The 17,198-nt window shown below is 38.8% G+C and overlaps 1 protein-coding gene across 3 annotated transcripts in view; it reads left to right on the top strand.

Annotated features, from left to right (window-relative positions):
* PPEF1 (protein phosphatase with EF-hand domain 1) overlaps positions 1-16,585 on the top strand; it is a 107,709-nt gene extending 91,124 nt beyond the window's left edge. For all 3 annotated transcript variants that reach the window (XM_081794116.1, XM_081794117.1, XM_081794118.1), the window contains 4 exons: positions 5,007-5,113; positions 13,500-13,663; positions 14,748-14,832; positions 15,967-16,585. In XM_081794116.1, the coding sequence (XP_081650242.1) occupies positions 5,007-5,113; positions 13,500-13,663; positions 14,748-14,832; positions 15,967-16,175 (565 nt within the window). In that variant the 3' untranslated portion in view covers positions 16,176-16,585. The remainder of the gene's footprint in view (positions 1-5,006; positions 5,114-13,499; positions 13,664-14,747; positions 14,833-15,966) is intronic.
* The last annotated feature ends 613 nt before the right edge of the window (positions 16,586-17,198 follow it).

Below are 17,198 nucleotides of genomic sequence, written 5' to 3'. Positions count from 1 at the left end.
AGTGTTGGAGTTTGTCAAATACTTGGTATCTATTGAGATGGTCATGTGGTTTTTGTTTTTTATTTTATTAATATAGTGTGTTACATTTATTCATTTCAGATGTCAAACAAACCTTGCATTCCTGGGATAAATCCCACTTGTTCATGGTATATAGTCTTTTTTCTATATTGCTGAATGCAGTTTGCTATTATTTTGTTAAGGATTTTCCATCTATATTCATTTTTTTTAATTAAAAAAAGTCTAAAAGTAATCTCTATGCCCAACATGGAGCTCAAACTCACAACCCAGAGATCAAGAGTCACATGCTCTACCAGTTGAGCCAGCCAGATGCCCCTCGATGTATATTCTTAAGAGATGTTGTAGTGATATGTAGTTTTCTTGCGATCTTTGCCTGGTTTTGGTATCAGGCTAATACTAGCTTCATATAAAAAGATGGGTAGTATTCCCACCTCTTCTATTTTTTTGGAAGGGTTTGCGAACGATTGGTATTAATTCTTCTTTAGATGTTTGGTAGAATTCACCAGTGAAGCCATCTGGCCCTGAGCTTTTCTTTGTGGGCAGATGTTTGATTACTTATTCAATTTTATTTGTTCCAGGTATGTTCAATTTTTCTATTTCTTCTTAGTTTTGGTAGTTTGTATCCTTGTAGGAATCTGTCCATTTCATCTGGGTTATCTAATTTGCTGGTGTACAATTGTTTATAATATCCCTTTATAATCTGTTATTTCTGTGAGGTCAGTTGTGATGAGCTGTCTTTCATTCCTGATTTTAGAAATTTGAGTCTTCTTTTTTTTTTCTTGGCCAGTCTAGACAAAGTTTTGTCAGTTTTGTTGATCTTTTCAAAGAACCAATTTTTGGCTTCGTGAATTTTCTCTATTGTTTTTCTATTTTCTCTTTCATTTGCAGGCGTATCTCAGAAATAATTGCAGGTTCAGTTTCAGACCACCGTAAGAAAGCAAATGTTAACAATAAAGCAAGTCAGGAGAATTTTTTTGGTTTCCCAGTGCATATAAAGGTTATGTCTACATTACACTGTAGTCTGGTATGCGTGCAATAGCATGTCTGAAAAACAATGTATATACCTTAAAAATAAGCTACCGCTAAAAAAATTGCTAGCCATCTTTTGAACTTTCAGCAAGTTGTGATGTTTTTGCTGGTGGAGGGTCTTGTCTCAATGTTGATGGCTGCTGACTGATCAGAGTAGTGGTTGCTGAAGACTGGGGTGGCTGTGGGAATTTCTTAAAATAAGACAACAATGCAATTTGCTGAATTGATTGGCTCTTCCTTTTATGAAAGGTTTCTCTAGCATGTGATGCTGTTTGACAGCATTTTATCCATAGTAACTTCTTTCAAAATTGGAGTTTCTCACCATCATGAGATTGTACCAGTTCAGTCACATCTTCAGTCTCCATTTGTAATTCTAGTTCTCCTGCTATTTCTACCACATCTGCAATTACTTCCTTCACTGAAGTCTTGAACCCCTCAAAGTCATCCATAAGGTTTGGAATCAACTTCTTCCAGATTCCTGTTAATGTTGCTATTTGACCTCTTCCCATGAATCATGGGTGTTCTTACTGGCATCCAAAATGGCAAATCCTTTTCAGGTTTTCAATTTACTTTTCCCAGATCAGTCAGAGGAATCACTATCTATGGCAGCTATATCCTTATAAAATGTGTTTCTTAAATAATAAGACTTGAAAGTCTAAATTTCTCCTTGATCCATGGACTGCAGAATGAATGTTGTGTTAGCAGCCACAAAAACAACATTAATCTCATTGTACATCTCCATCAGAGCTCTTGGGTGACCAGGTACATTGTCACTGAGTGGTCGTATTTTGAAAGCAATCCTTTTTTCTGAGCAGTAGTTCTCAACGATGGGCTTAATATATTCAGTAAACCATGTTTTAAACAGGTGTGCTGTCATCCGGGCTTTGTTGTTCCATTTTAGAGCACAGGCAGAGTGGATTAAGCATCATTCTTCTGGGCCCTAGGATTTTCATAATGGTAAATAAACATTGCCTTCAACTTAGTCTCTAGCTGCATTAGCCCCTTCCAAGAGAGTCAGCCTGGCTTTAGAAGCTTTGAAGCCAGGTATTGACTTCTCCTCTCCAGCTATGGAAGTCCTAGATGACATCATATTCCAGTAGAAGGCTGTTTCATCTGCATTGAGAATCTGTTGTTTAGTGTAGCCACCTTCGTTGATTATTTTAGCTAGATTTTCTGGATAACTTGCTATAGCTTCTACATCAGCACTTGCTGCTTCACCTTGTACTTTGATGTTATAGAGATAGATTCTTTCCTTAAGCCTCATGAGCCAACCTCTGCTAGCTTCAAACTTTTCTTCCACAGCTTCCTTTAGCTTTCTCAGCCTTCATAGAATTGAAGAGGTTTAGGGCTTTGCTCTGGATTAGGCTTTGGACTAAAACAATATTGTGGCTGGTTTCATCTTTTTGTTTTGTTTTGTTTTGTTTTGTTTTTGTTTTAAGTAGGCTTCATGTCCAGGGTGGAGTCCAATGCAGGGTTTGAATTCACAACCCTGAGATCAAGACCTGAGCTGAGGTCAAGAGTTGGACACTTGGGGTGCCTGGGTGGCTCAGTCAGTTAAGTATCTGACTCTTGGTTTCAGCTCAGGTCATGATTTCATGGTTTCATGACTTCAAGCCCTGTTTCAGGCTCTGTGCTGACCATGCAGAGCTTGCTTGGGATTCTCTCTCTTCTCCCTCTCTCTCTACTCCTCTCTCTGCTCCTCGCCCATTCACGCTATCTCTGTCTCTCTCTAAATAAATATGTAAACTTAAAAAAAAATTTTTTTAGGGGCGCCTGGGTGGCTCAGTCGGTTGAGTGTCCGACTTCGGCTCAGGTCATGATCTTGCAGTTCGTGAGTTCGAGCCCCACGTTGGGCTCTGTGCTGACAGCTCAGAGACTGGAGCCTGCTTCTGATTCTGTGTCTCCCTCTCTCTGCCCCTTCCCCACTCATGCTCTGTCTCTCTCTGTCTCTCAAAGATGAATAGGCGTTAAAAAATTTTTTTTTTAATTTAAAAGAGTCAGACACTTAACCGACTGAGGCACCCAGGTGTACCTTGGCTGGTTTGATCTTCTATCCAGACCACTCCTCTCCTCTTCATTCTTTCCGTCCTTCTGCTTGCTTTGGGTTTACTTTTACTCTTCTTTTTTCTAGTTTTTGAAGGTAGAGATTAGGTTATTGATTTGAGATCTTTTTTTTTAATATCAGCATTTATAGCTACAAATTTTCCTCTAAGCCCTGGTTTAGTTGTGTCTCACATTGTCACAACATTGTCATGTTGTGTTTTAATCTTCCATTATCTTAAAGTATTTCCTAATTTCTCTTGTGATTTCTTCTTTGACATATTGGTTGTTTAGGATGGTGTTGTTTAATTTCCTCATATTTGTGATTCCTCCAAATTTCTTTCTGTTATTGATCTCTAATTTATTCCTTTTGTAGTCAGAAAAGCTACTTTGTCTGATTTTGATCATGTTAAATGTATTGAGACATATTATGGCCTAGCAGAGGATCTATCATGGAGAATGTTCCATATATGCTTTAGAAAGATGTATATTCTGCTGTTGTTGGGTGCAGTGTTTTATACATATCTGTTAAATTTAGTTGGTTTATAGTGCCGTTCAAGTCTTTAAATTTTTTTTTAATTTTTTGAAGTTTATTTATTTATTTTGAGAGAGAGTGTATAAGCAGGGGAGGGGCAGAGAGAGAGAGAGAGAGAGAGAGAGAGAGAGAATCCCAAGCAGGCTCCATGCTGTTAGCACAGAGCCCCACATGGGGCTGGATCCCACAGACTGTGAGCTCATGACCTGAGCTGAAATCAAGAGTCGGATGCTTAGCCAACTGAGCCACCCATGTGCCCCTCTGTTCAAGTCTTTTATATCCTTTTTTATTTTCTGCCTCATTGTTCTATCTATTATTGAAAGTAGAATATTGAAGTCTCCAACTGTTATTATTAAATTGTCTGTTTCTCCCTTCAGTTCTGTCTGGTTTTGCTTCATATAGGTTTGGGCTCCGTTGTTAGGTTTATAGATGTTTGTAATTGTTTTATCTTCCTGACTGATTGACTCTTTTATCATTATAAAATATTCCTCTGTGTCTCTAGTAACAGATTTGTCTTCAAGTCTATTCTGTCTTCTGTTAGTATAGCCATTCTAACTCTCTTATGGTTGATGTTTGCATAATACATCTTTTCTGTTGTTCTCTCAAGCTCTTTTGTATCTTTGAAACTGAAGAGTATCTCCTGTAGAAAACATAGTTGGGTCTTTAAAAAAAAAAAAAACCCGGTCTCATAGCCTCTGCTTTTTGATGTCTAAAAATCTATTCACATATGATGCTATTATTGATATGGTTTGATTTACCTCTGCCATTTTGCTTTTTTGGGGAGAGGGGTATATGACTCATAGCTACTTTGTTCCTCTGTTCCTCCTTTATTTAGAATTTATTTTTGTAAATGGTCTGGGGTGGTTTAGCATCCAGACGGATAACTATGCTAGCACCATGTTAAAAAAAAATTGCTCTTCTCTACTGAATTGTAATACCTCCTTTGTCATATATATTGTTCCCATATATAGTTGACTATGTTTATGCAATTTCTATTATGTTCTGCTCATGTATCTGTCTTCTCCTGTGTCCATACCTGCTGTTAGGTTTCAGCAACTTCACAGGAAATATTAAAGTCTGCTCTAGCAAGTCCCTCTTAATTTTCTTGTTTTTCAAAAGTATCTTGGATATGCTCAGACATTAATTGCTCATGTAAATCTTTGAATTCAAAAAGAAAACACCAGTGGTAGTCCTTTTAAAATTTCACAATACGTGCACACACAGGCATACATATACCAACACTGACCACCTAGGAACATGGCGTGTGTGAAATTAGGCAATTCATTTGAAGTAGAAACTGGTAAGTGGTAACATAGCACATTAAAACAAGACAGAACAGGATGATTTCTGTATCTTTTGCCTAATAATTGTTTTGTTAACATAGGGTGAATGCTATTGAAAGTAGTGCCATCAGGATATTAAGAGAGAGAATAATTGCACGAAAAACTGACCTCATTCATGCTTTCCAACTTCAAGACCGCAATAAATCAGGTAATAAAATTATGTAATGCTTACCGTTTCTTAACATACCAGCTTACGTACAAATCAGTTTTCATTTTTTTTGCTTCCTTAAGATTTCAGTTCTCTATTTTTACTAGCAAGGAAAGATAGAGATAAAAATAAAACATAATCCATTATGTGCTTGAAAAAAGCCATATCCCTCCTTTGCAGTATGTTTCTTTCAACTTAAAACAACAGCAACCCTTCTATTCTGGTAGTGGCTCAGACTAGACACTCTGGAAGGCCCTCCTGTTAAGAGACAGCGAGATTCTAGAGGATACAGAATTTTAATGCATCTACCAGCCTCACAGTAAGATAAATATCTAGCAAACATTTTTCTCTCATGAAACGTTTTTTGAAACCAGCTTGGAGCAGCAAACAAGCACAAAGTGCTAGATTGTCCTGAGGGCAAATGCTAATTTTGGTGTTGTGCTCAATCCTGAGACTAGACCAAAGGATAATAGAAAGATGGATAAGCTGAATCTGAGACTTCCACATTAAGCCTGGACCCTCAAAGTGGCTAAGGTCGGCTATTTTTGTAGTGCCCCTTGACTCTTGGCAAGCAAATGCAAATCCATGTTCAAGGGATGCATCCCTAATTTTGGCCACTAATATATGCAGAGATTAAGATCAACCATGAGTTCATAACCAAAGATCATGAAACAAAGGAGACAAGCTACCGTGAGTAAGTGTCAACAGAAACAATGACAGATTTCATTCTCTAAAGATATCAGATATTGGAATTATCAAATACAAATAAAAATAACTAAGAAATGTTTAAAGAAATAAAAGGTGGATCACTGATATGCGTTTAAAGAATGATTTGAAGAAGAACCAAATAGATGTAAAAATATACTTGTTTAAAAAAACCATATTGGATGGGTTAAACAGAAGATTAGACACTACTTAAGACAGAATTAGAAAGGTTAAGACTAATGGACAGTAAAATAAAGTTTAACATACATCTACTCAGGGTCCCAGGAGGAAACAATGTAAGAGAGGACATATTTGACATGATAATGGCCTAGACTTTTCCAGAATTGATGAGCAACTCAAATTCACAGGTAGAGAGATACAGTGTTTCTCAAATAGGATAAAAAAAATTAAATCCACACCTATATGCCCTTGTGGAGAAACCACAGAGTACCAACAGCAAAGAAAAATATCCTAAAAGTAAGCAGAGAGAAATACACATTGCTACAAAGGGAAAACAATTTGACTGATATCAGACTTCTCAAAAGTCACAATAGAAGCCAGTAGACAGTGGAATAATATATACAAAACATTGAAAGTAAAATTTAGAAAAAGATATAACATGAAAACACTAACAAAACCGAGGTTGAAACAGCTCTATTAATATTAGACAAAGTAGACTTCAAGGAAATCTACATTACTAGAAATAACAAGGGACACTTTATAATGATAAAGTATTCTGTTTGCCAATTGAATCCATTATAAATGCATATGTACCTACTAATATAGCCTCAAAAATATGTAAAACAAAAATGGACAGAACAAGTAGAAGTAGAAAAATCTACCATCATAGTGGATGATTATAATACTCCTTTAACTGAAAGAATTAACTGACAAAAAGATTAGCAGAGTTTCCCTAAAAGACATACATAGAACTCTGTTCAACAATGCAGAATACACATTCTTGTCAAGCACACATGGAACATATCCTGACTATATCCTGGAACATAAAGCAAATATCAACAAATTTTGTATTGGAAACATACAGAATAAATTTTCTGTCATAGTGAATTGAGCTATAACTCAATGACAGAAGGTAGCCAGAAAATCCCCCTTGGGCTTGGAAATGAGAAATACACTTCTAAATAACCCTTGGATCAAAGGAGAAATCACAGTGGAAATTAGAAATCTGCAACTCAATGATAAGGAAAATGCAACATATAAGATGCAAGTTAGAGAAGAATTGAAAATGCATATATTTTGAAAGATGAAACTATGATCAACAAAGTAAAAAAAAAAAGGTTATTTGAAGAAACTGGAAAATTTGATAAAACCCTGGTAAGGAGATAGAGAAAGCATAAATAACCAATGCCAGAACTGAAAGGGGAAATTTTAGTATATACAGACTTTACAGATATTAAAAAGCTCATAAGGTGTATTATGAAAACTCTTATGCTAGTGAATTGATACTTTAGATTAAATGGACAAATTCCTAAAATATATATGTACACACACACACACACACACACACACACACACACACACACACTTACCAAAACTGACACAAAAAGAAATAGAAAGCATGAACAATTCTATAACTGTTGAAGAAACTGGACCTGAAATTTTGAAACTTTCCACAAGGAAGGCCCTGGGATCAGATAGCTTCATTAGCCATTAAAATATACATTTAAGAATGAAACCAGTCTAGGGTCATCTGGGTGGCTCAGTTGGTTAAGCATCCGACTCTGGCTCAGGTCATGATCTCGTGGTCTGTGAGTTTGAACCCAACGTCAGGCTCTGTGCTGACAGCTCAGAGCCTGGAGCCTGTTTCAGATTCTGTGTCTCCCTCTCTCTGTCCCTCCCCCGCTCAAACTCTGTCTCTCTCAAAAACAAATAAACATTACAAAAACATTTTTTTAAAGAATAAAACCAGTCTAGAGGCACCTGAGTGACTCAGTTAGTTAAGCATCTGACTCTTGATCTCAGGGTTGTAGAGTTCAAGCCCTGCATCGGGCTCCGTGCTGGGCATGAAGCCTACTTAAAAAAAAAAAAAGAATAAAATCAGTCTTACACAAACTCTTCCAGAGAATAAAAACATAAGGAACACTTCCAAGATTATTTTAGGAGGTCAGCATAACCTTGATACCAAAACCTAGTAAAAACATTATGGAAAAGGAAAATTAAAGGCTAATCTCAGACATAAATTTAGATGAAAAAAGTCCTAAATGAAATATTGGAAAAAGGTTAATGTAAAACGAACAAGTTGGTTTATTCTAGAAACACTAGGAATTCTGGGTTGATTTGATAATGAAAAATCAATCAGTGTAATTCACCAATTTTACCAAATTAAAGAAGTCTAATTCTCTCAAAATAAGAAAAATTTATTGGATGTATTTTACCTTGGTTTCATGGTTTTAGAAAACTAAAAATGAAGCAAATTTCCTTAATCTTATAAAGGATATCTATCATAGCCTATAGAAAACAGCATAATTGATGGGGTAATGTTGAAACCTTTTCTTCTAAGATTGGGAATAAGAGAAAGATACTGAATAATTTCCCATCCCCAATGTGTCTGCATCCTAATCCCCAGAATCTCTCAATGTTACCTTAGATCCCAAAAGGAATTTTGCAGATGTGATTAAAATACTGATCTTGAGGGGCATGTGGCTGGCTCAGTCAGTGGAACACACAACTGTTGATCTCAGAGTTGTGGGTTCGAGCCCCATGTTGGGTGTAGAAATTCTTACAAATAAAATCTCAAAAAAAATAATGATCTTGACCTAGGGAGACTGTCATGCATTATCTAAGTGGAATTGATATAATCACAATGGTCCTTATAAGAGGGATGTAGGAGTCAGAGTCCGAGGAGAAGGTGATGTGATAATGGAAGAAGATATTGAAATGATACTCCTTGAAAACTCAGGAAGGTGCCACAAGCCAAGGAATATAGGCAGCCTTTAGAAGCTGAAAAGGGGTAAAAAACAAATCCCCCCATCAGAGTTTCTCAAAGGAACCAGCCCCACTGACACTTTCGCTTGTACCAGCAAAAGTGATTTTGGACTCCTAGCCCCCAGAACTATAAGAGAATAAATTTGCGTTCTTTAAAGCCACTAAGTCTGTGGTAATGTGTTACAGCAGCAATAGGAGACTAATAGAGATGTCTATTCTCAAAATTGTTCAACATTGTGCTAGGGATGCTAGCTACTACAATAAGGCAAGTTAAATAAGATGATAAGAATTACAAAGGAAGAAATAAAATGTTACTACGTATAGACAACATGATTGAGTATATCAAAAACCCAAATACACAGAAAAACTATTATAATTAATAATTGAATTTAACAAGTTGTAGAACACAAGGTCAACACAGAGAAATTTATTGTGTTTTCATATATCAGGTTATCAGTCAGAGTCTATTCAGGAGATAGAAACCACGGCAATAATTTGAACTGGGAAATTTAATGTAAAGAATTATTAACTAGTAAAAGGCTATTTAATTACTAAAATGGCTGAAAGAGAATGCTAAAGAATACAGGAATAGAAATTGTAGGGTGCAGCTACTATCTCTAAGGCTAAGAAAGTGAACCCAAGGAAGGAACAGACTTGGAAGAGTCCCCTGCTCTCAAGCAAGGCTAATATTCAGACCTAATTGGAGAGGGAATGACCGTGGCCCACTAGATACGGTGGAAGTTCACTGAAGTGTCTCACGTCAAAGCTGGTTGCTGGCTGTTGAGCCCGGACTGAAGTGGATGGGGCCACCCACGGGAGTACCAACAAAACCCTTTTTGGGCTGTGTACCGCTGTGCCTCCCACACACTCCTGGCAAGGAAGCCATTCACTGTGGTGTCAGTGAAATTGACTGGAGAGTGGGTGCCAATGCATTTCCCACACTCTGGTAACCATGCTCTACTGGAAAAGCAAGAAGGAAAGCATACCAGAAGTGGTTCTTCTGCTGTGTCTTAGAGTATCCTTCCTGTACTCTCTACTGACCTTATACCAGGCGCCCAAAGAGAATTATTTACAGGGTTCAGTTCCAGTGTCATAAAACAGGGCAAAGAAGGGTAGCTTTGAGCTGAGTAGGAGTAAACTGATGGCTGGTAGAGCTAACAATGAACTTTTAGGTAATGAAAATCTTCAAAGATCCCATTCAGGGTAGATAATCCAGGACGAGAAAGGAACCAAACGATTGATGTATGAGATTTCTAAATGATTAAGAGAAATTAAAAAGGACGAAAATAAATGGGTAGGTATTGCTGTGTGCAAGGGCCGAAGTTGTCAGGATATGAATTCTCTTCAAATTGAGCTATAGGTTCAATGCACGGAAAGGGCATCTACAGAAATTTTTTTTTTTAATTTTTTAAATGTTTTATTTATTTTTGAGACGGAGAGACAGAGCATGAACAGGGGAAGGTCAGAGAGAGGGAGACACAGAATCTGAAACAGGCACCAGGCTCTGTGCTGACAGCACAGAGCCCGACGCGGGGCTCGAACCCACGGACCGCGAGATTGTGACCTGAGCCGAAGTCGGCCGCTTAACCGACTGAGCCACCCAGGCACCCCTACAGAAATGTTCTTAGCAGCACTGTTTGTAATAGCCCCAAACTGGAGATAACCTAACATCCACCAACAGTAAAACGGATATATAAATTGTGTACATTCACACCATGGAATACTATACACTGATGAAAATGAAGACCTACAACTAAATGGAACAACATGGCTGAATCTCATGAACTTCACGTTGAGCAAAAGAAGCCAGACGTCCCCCCAAATATATACTTCACGATTCCATTTACATATAGGTCAAAAAAGGCAAAAAGCAAATTATAGTATTAGAGATCAAGATAGTGGCTCTCTTTAGGAAAGTGGGAAGTGGTAGTAATTGTGAGGGGCCCCAAGGGGGCCTTTTGAATACTGGCAGTCTTTTTTTTTTTTTAACTTTGGGGTTTTATTTAAATTCCAGTTAGTTAAAAGTGTAATATTAGCTTCAGGTGTATAATATGGTGATGCAACAGTTCCATACATCATCTGGTGCTCCTCACTGACAAGTGCACTCCTTAATCCCCATCACCTGTCTCACCCGTCCACCTGCCCCTCTCCCCTCTGGTAACTATCAGTTCGTTCTCTACAGTTAAGAGTCTGTTTCTTGGTTTGCTTCTCTCTTTTTTTCCCCTTTTGTTTCTTTTGTTTTTTAAATTCCAAATACGAGTGAAATCATGTGGATTTGTCAATGTTTTATTTCTTGTCCTTGGTGGTGGTTACATAGGAATTCTCTTTGTGATAATTCACCGAGCCCTGTATTTGTTTTGTGAGTTTTTCCGTATGTGTTGAACTTTAATTTAGAAAAAAGAATTATGACCAACAGACACATGAAAAGATGTTCATCATCACTTATCGTGAGGGAAATGCAAATCAAAACCACAGTGAGATATCACCTCACACCTGTCAGTATGGCTAAAATCGACAACACAAGTAACAACAGGTATTGGTGAGGATGTGGAGAAAGGGGAACCCTCTTGCACTGTTGGTGGGAATGCCAATCGGTGCAGCCGATGTGGAAGACCGTATGGAGGTTCTTCAAAAAGTCAAAAATAGAAATACCTTAAGTTCCAGCAATCACACTGCTGGGTATTTACTCAAAGAATATAAGAACACTAATTCAAAGGGATACACGCACCCCTATGTCTATGGGAGTATTATTTATAATAGCCAAGCTATGGAAGCAATGCAAGTGTCCCTCAGTGAATGGATGGATACATAAGATGTGGTGTGTATATATATACAATGGAATATTATTCAGCCAGAAAAAAGAAGGAAATCATGCCATTTGCAATGACATGGATGGAGCTAGAGTATTAGGCTAAACGAAGTAAGTTGGTCAGAGAAAGAGAAATGCCATATGATTTCACTCATATGTGAAATTTAAGAAACAAAACAGGCGAAGGGAAAAAATAAGAGACAAATTGAGAACAGACTCTTAATTACAAAGAACAAGCTGATGGTGACCAGAGGGGAGGTGGCTGGGGGATGGGTGAAGTAGGTGATGGGGAATAAGGCGTGCACTTGGGGTGAGCACAGGGGGATGTACAGAAGTGTTGAGTCACTATAGGTACACCTGAAACTAATATTACACTGTCTGGCAACTGGAATTAAAATAACTTTTAAAAAAGGTTCAAAGAGGGAACAGCGTGGAGGTTTTTCGTGTGTCTCGCGTCCATGAAATACAGCCAGACCGACATTAAAGCATCCTGCACACCTAGAAAACTGATCTGAGGATAACACAACAACTGCACAACCTGAACCAAGGCACTCAGCAGGAAGAGAAAAAACTCATTTTTATTTTCAATTTTTGTTAAAAATATTTTTCTTTAATTTTTCTCTACTATCAAAACACACCTAGGATCTAGCATCATTTCTTCAATTTTTGTGTGTGTTTTTAATTTTTTAATTTTAATTTTTTTAATTTTAATTTTAATTTTTTCTACCTCATTAATTCCTTTTCTCCCTTCAAAATGATGAAACAAAGGAATTCACCCCCCAAAAAGGTAAAAGGAATTATGTCTTTGGCAGGTAAGTATGTGGGGAATGGTTTTCTGGGAGTGTAAATGGATATTTTTTTTCTTGAAAACAGTTTGGTATTGTATGTCAAAAGGCTTAAAAATGTGCATCCTCTTTGATCCAGTAAATTCCACTTATAGGAGTGATCCTAAGGAGATAATGAAATAGTTGAATAGCCATTAAAATAATGATGTAGATCTACGTTTCTTAACATAGATGGATGTCCATGATTTATTGTAAGTAAAAACTCAGATTAGAATAAATATGCTATGGGGCGCCTGGGTGGCTCAGTCGGTGAAGCGTCCGACTTCGGCTCAGGTCACGATCTCGCGGTCCGTGAGTTCAAGCCCCGCGTCGGGCTCTGTGCTGACAGCTCAGAGCCTGGAGCCTGCTTCGGATTCTGTGTCTCCCTCTTTCTCTGGCCCTCCCCCGTTCGTGCTCTGTCTCTCTCTGTCCCAAAAATAAATAAACATTAAAAAAAAAAGAATAAATATGCTATGTGTGTTGCCATAGACACATGTGTATAAAACATTTGCTAGACTACAAGGCGTATTTGGCTCTGAGAAAGGTAAAATGTAGATATATTTGTATATATCCATGTTTGTGTGCACTAGAAGTAATAACATTTTTTCTATTCGTTCAAAATCATTTCGAACGAGCGTATCTTTAATAATCAGAAAAAATAAAGATATTTATATTTTGAAAGACTACATATAATATCAGGGGATGAAGGGACAGGACCTTGGAAAATGGGAAGTGAATTACATGCCAAAATATGAAAAATGAAAGTAATCTTTTATCCTTTATATCCTTTCGTGTTTTAAAATCTTCTATTGTAAATACACCTTCCTTTGCTAATCAGAAAAAGGAACAAAAGATCGAACACCCAATGTCTGATTGCTTACACATAACACTACAGGCAAGATCTGTGGAACACCCAAGACTTTCTTTAGTTTATTTGTCCCTTAGAGCTGTGGGGCCTGGTGGGACAAATCACAAAGGGGAGAAGGAGGCACCCAGGCCTCAAAACCCCAGGCTGCTCACTGAATTTGCCACGTAGGTTGCATTTCTTTATCAAATCATCAACCAATTATATGGGCTTTGTTGTTGTTGTTGTTGTTGTTAGGAAAACTTTCTATGAGCCAGTGGGCTTTTTCCATGGAGAACATTTTGGGGCTGAACTTACCATGGAGATCCCTGAGTTCACGTCTGGTCACCACAGACACAAATGGAGATATTAACTACATGTCCAGCTTCCAGGATATCCACATTCAGAAACCCGTGAAAGAGGCAAGTGAAACATAGCCCCAGCTGAAACCTGGCTGGAGCGAAACACCCTTCAGATGACCCGTGAGAGGGACTCAGTCTTGAAAAGTTGGGTGTGGAATCATCTAATGGATGGGCATGGCAGGCTTGGGGAAGGCCCACGGGGGCTCCCCCAAGTACCTAGTGATCTGTTCGGGAAATTTGTGCTTTCTAAGGATAGGCAAAATGGAAAAAGAAGGAAAAGCTTCTGCGAGAAAATCCATGTCAAATCAGGGCAGATACGACACCCACTCTTTCATACAACTCACCCCTTCAGCTCCTCAACAGAGTCCCTATTACACTGCGAGAGTATAGACCTGCTGACATGACATCTTATGCCTTAAGTGTTTGTAAAATTAAAAATCTCTTATTAAAATGGGAATACCCCGGGGAGAGTTGTAAGGCCCGCCCCCGCCCCGTACTTACTAACAACTCTTTGCCAGTTAGTTACCACACTGGGCTGAACGTGAGCCGATGGGAAGGAAGACTGGGGCGATTGTTTGCAGGGGAGATGAGAAGGTCAGAGCGGAGAGAAGTAAGGCAGGTGGGAAACTAAGATACCCCCACAAGAGAGGCTTCGGCTTCACGCAAGAGGCAGTTTACCACGGTCACCAGACTCATGGGCCTTGGCTTCGGGCAGCTGAGATCAGATCCCATTCCCTAGCTACGTGAACCTTGCAAAACTTACCTTACCTCTCTGTTTTCTAATCTGTAAAATGGACATAATAATAGTTCTTTTCTTTGGGGCCGTTGTTGAGGACTGAATGAAAGAGCCCGCAGAAAAGTCTCAGGGCGGAGCCCGCGCGCACGTGTTCTCAGTACGTGTTGGCTGTTGTTCACTGCTTCTTGATCAGCCAGGCCCCTGCAGACTGCACACGCTTCCGCACGCAACAGCATGGTCTTTTCTCTGATTAAAGAAGGTTGGGACTCCAAGGAAGGCCTGCCTTCTCGAATTTCTATCTGAATCACATGCTTTGAATTGGTGGGAACGTTTTGTATTTGTAACATGTACTAAAATTGACCGTTATTAATTCTATGTGTTTTAACACTTAGAATGTCTTTATTTCAGGCTCAATCTACTCTAATTGAAACTCTGTACAGATACCGATCTGACCTGCAAATCATCTTTAATGTCATTGATTCTGACCACTCAGGTAAATGAACTTTGATTAGTTCGGTAGCAGTAGAAAGCAAGGGCTAATCTGTTTCTCAGAAACCAGAACTCTATTTTCATCTATTGCATTCTTCATCCAAAGTTGATTTAACTCAGGGCTGGGGGGGGGGGGCAGGCGATGATAAACTCATGATTAGGATTATTACTATTTTAGTTTGTCCACCAACTGTATTCCAGACCATATGGCCCCTATATAGGCCTCTGTATCTGTTAGACAAGAATATCTCCTTTTATAAATCATCAGCACAGATGAAAAGATAATTCACTGTCCATTTAAACATAGTAGTTACTCCTGGCAATAAAAATCATTCCTGGAGTTCTGATCCTATGTTTGGGACTCAGGGGTATGAAAATTCATTTCTGCTTGGCTTTGATGCATGATCACTTATTTTCAAGCTTTATTATTATTACTTTTTAATGTTTTTATTTATTTTTGAGAGAGAGAGAGAGAGAGAGAGGGAGAGAATGTGAGCAGGGAGGGGCAGAGAGAGGGAGACACAGAATCCAAAGCAGGCTTCAGGCTCTGAGCTGTCAGCACAGAGCCGGATGCAGGGCTCAAACTCATGAACAGCGAGATCATGACCTGAGCCAAAGTCGGGTGCTTAACTGAGCCACCCAGGCACCCCATACTTATTTTGAAACTTTAAAACAATCACCAGATAATCCTCAACCGCAGAGATCACAGAATACCAAAAGGTCAATAATCAAAATATGAAAGCAAATGATTGCCTAGAAAATACGGCAGAGCCATTGTTTGCAGTCCTCTTGTTGAGTGCCAGGGTAACTTCTCCCTCTGCCCTGATGTCCTTTTCCCTTAGATTTTAGATCTTGTAATTTCTATACCACATAGGGTCCCACGGTCCATAATGTACCCCCATCCCTTGAGTGTATACTCATTCCAGGTTTGGAATAATGTCAGGACCACTTGGTAGTTGAAAGTGACACATTGTTTCTTATATTTACAATCTGACTTTTCCATCTCCTTCAGTGTCTGATGGTCGGGCATGGCAGTGAGCTTCTTCTCATTGGGACCATTCAATCAGTATAGCTTCCCCACTCCACCATTAAGTGGGTCTTAAAACGAACACTCACACCTTCTTCTATATTCTTTTAGGCCTGATTTCCGTGGAAGAATTTCGTTCCATGTGGAAACTCTTCAATAGTCACTACAACATTCATATTGATGATTTTCAGATTGATGAGCTCGCTGAAAGAATGGACTTAAACAAAGATGGAAGCATTGACTTTAATGAGTTCCTAAAGGCTTTCCATGTAGTGCATAAATTGGATAAGTTGAACAAATCAGGTAGCGGCCTTGCTTAACAAGAGCTAGGGCTTTCTCTGCTTGTAAACCCTGGGGCCCAAATCACCGACACCATCTTTTCCAGAACCCTTGTAATTCATAATCAGTTGTAGAGAAAAGTAGCCCCCCATTCGTGCCATGAGCAGATGTATAGTGTGGGTATTTGAGTCTCCAGTAAGCTGTAATTGGTAAGACTAGGTTAAATGTCAGCTGATAGGATTTGGCTCCAGTGTTAGGACTCATGCATTGCCAGGTAGAAACTGGGTTTGAGCCTAGTGTTGGCCTCCTTGACCAAGATACCAGAGGAGTTTGGAAACATGTTGAAAGGAACCCACAGAACCGCAAAGAAAAGTGCAACATCTGTGAATGACTGAGGGATGGGAGGAGGAATACCAAACTAGTAATGGAATAAAATATTTCCATCTTTAAACTGAATCTTCTTTTTTTATTTAAAAAAAATTTTTTTTAAATTTATTTATTTTTGAGAGAGAGAGACAGAGTGTGAGTGAGGTCAGGGCAGAGAGAGAGAGGGAGACACAGAATCTAAAGCAGGCTCCAGGTTCTGAGCCGTCAGCACAGAGCCTGATGCGGGGCTTGAACTCATGAACCCTGAGATCATGACCTGAGCTAAGTCGGATGCTTAACTGACTGAGCCACCCAGGCACCCCTTTGAGCTGAGTCTTCTTTGGAGAGCATAAACTGGTGATTCTCAATGGTGGGGGAACCACCCTTGAGGGATGGGGGTCATATCAGATTCTTCGGGGAAGCTGTGGGAGTGGATTGTTTGAAAAAGCTTTTTTTTTTTTTTTCTTGTCTGTTGGAGATACAAAGTGAATACAATTCACGTTGAGCCCTACAATTAATAAGGTTTGACCCCATTGGTGAGATGGGGCCTTGGTTATGCATACATTTTGCAATTTATTCTGGTATTCTGATTGCATATCAAACATAATAGGTTTCCCTTTAAAGGCCAGTATGTGTTTCATTGTTTTCTAATTTTGAGAACTTCAAGATCTGTCAACATGCCAAGTTAGATCTCCCGC

The sequence above is a fragment of the Panthera onca genome, chromosome X (genome assembly GCF_046562875.1).
Source record: "Panthera onca isolate mPanOnc1 chromosome X, mPanOnc1 haplotype 2, whole genome shotgun sequence".
Lineage (NCBI taxonomy): Eukaryota > Metazoa > Chordata > Mammalia > Carnivora > Felidae > Panthera > Panthera onca.
The sequence above is the reverse complement of the archived record's forward strand: the minus strand, read 5'-3'. Positions and strand labels throughout refer to the sequence as shown.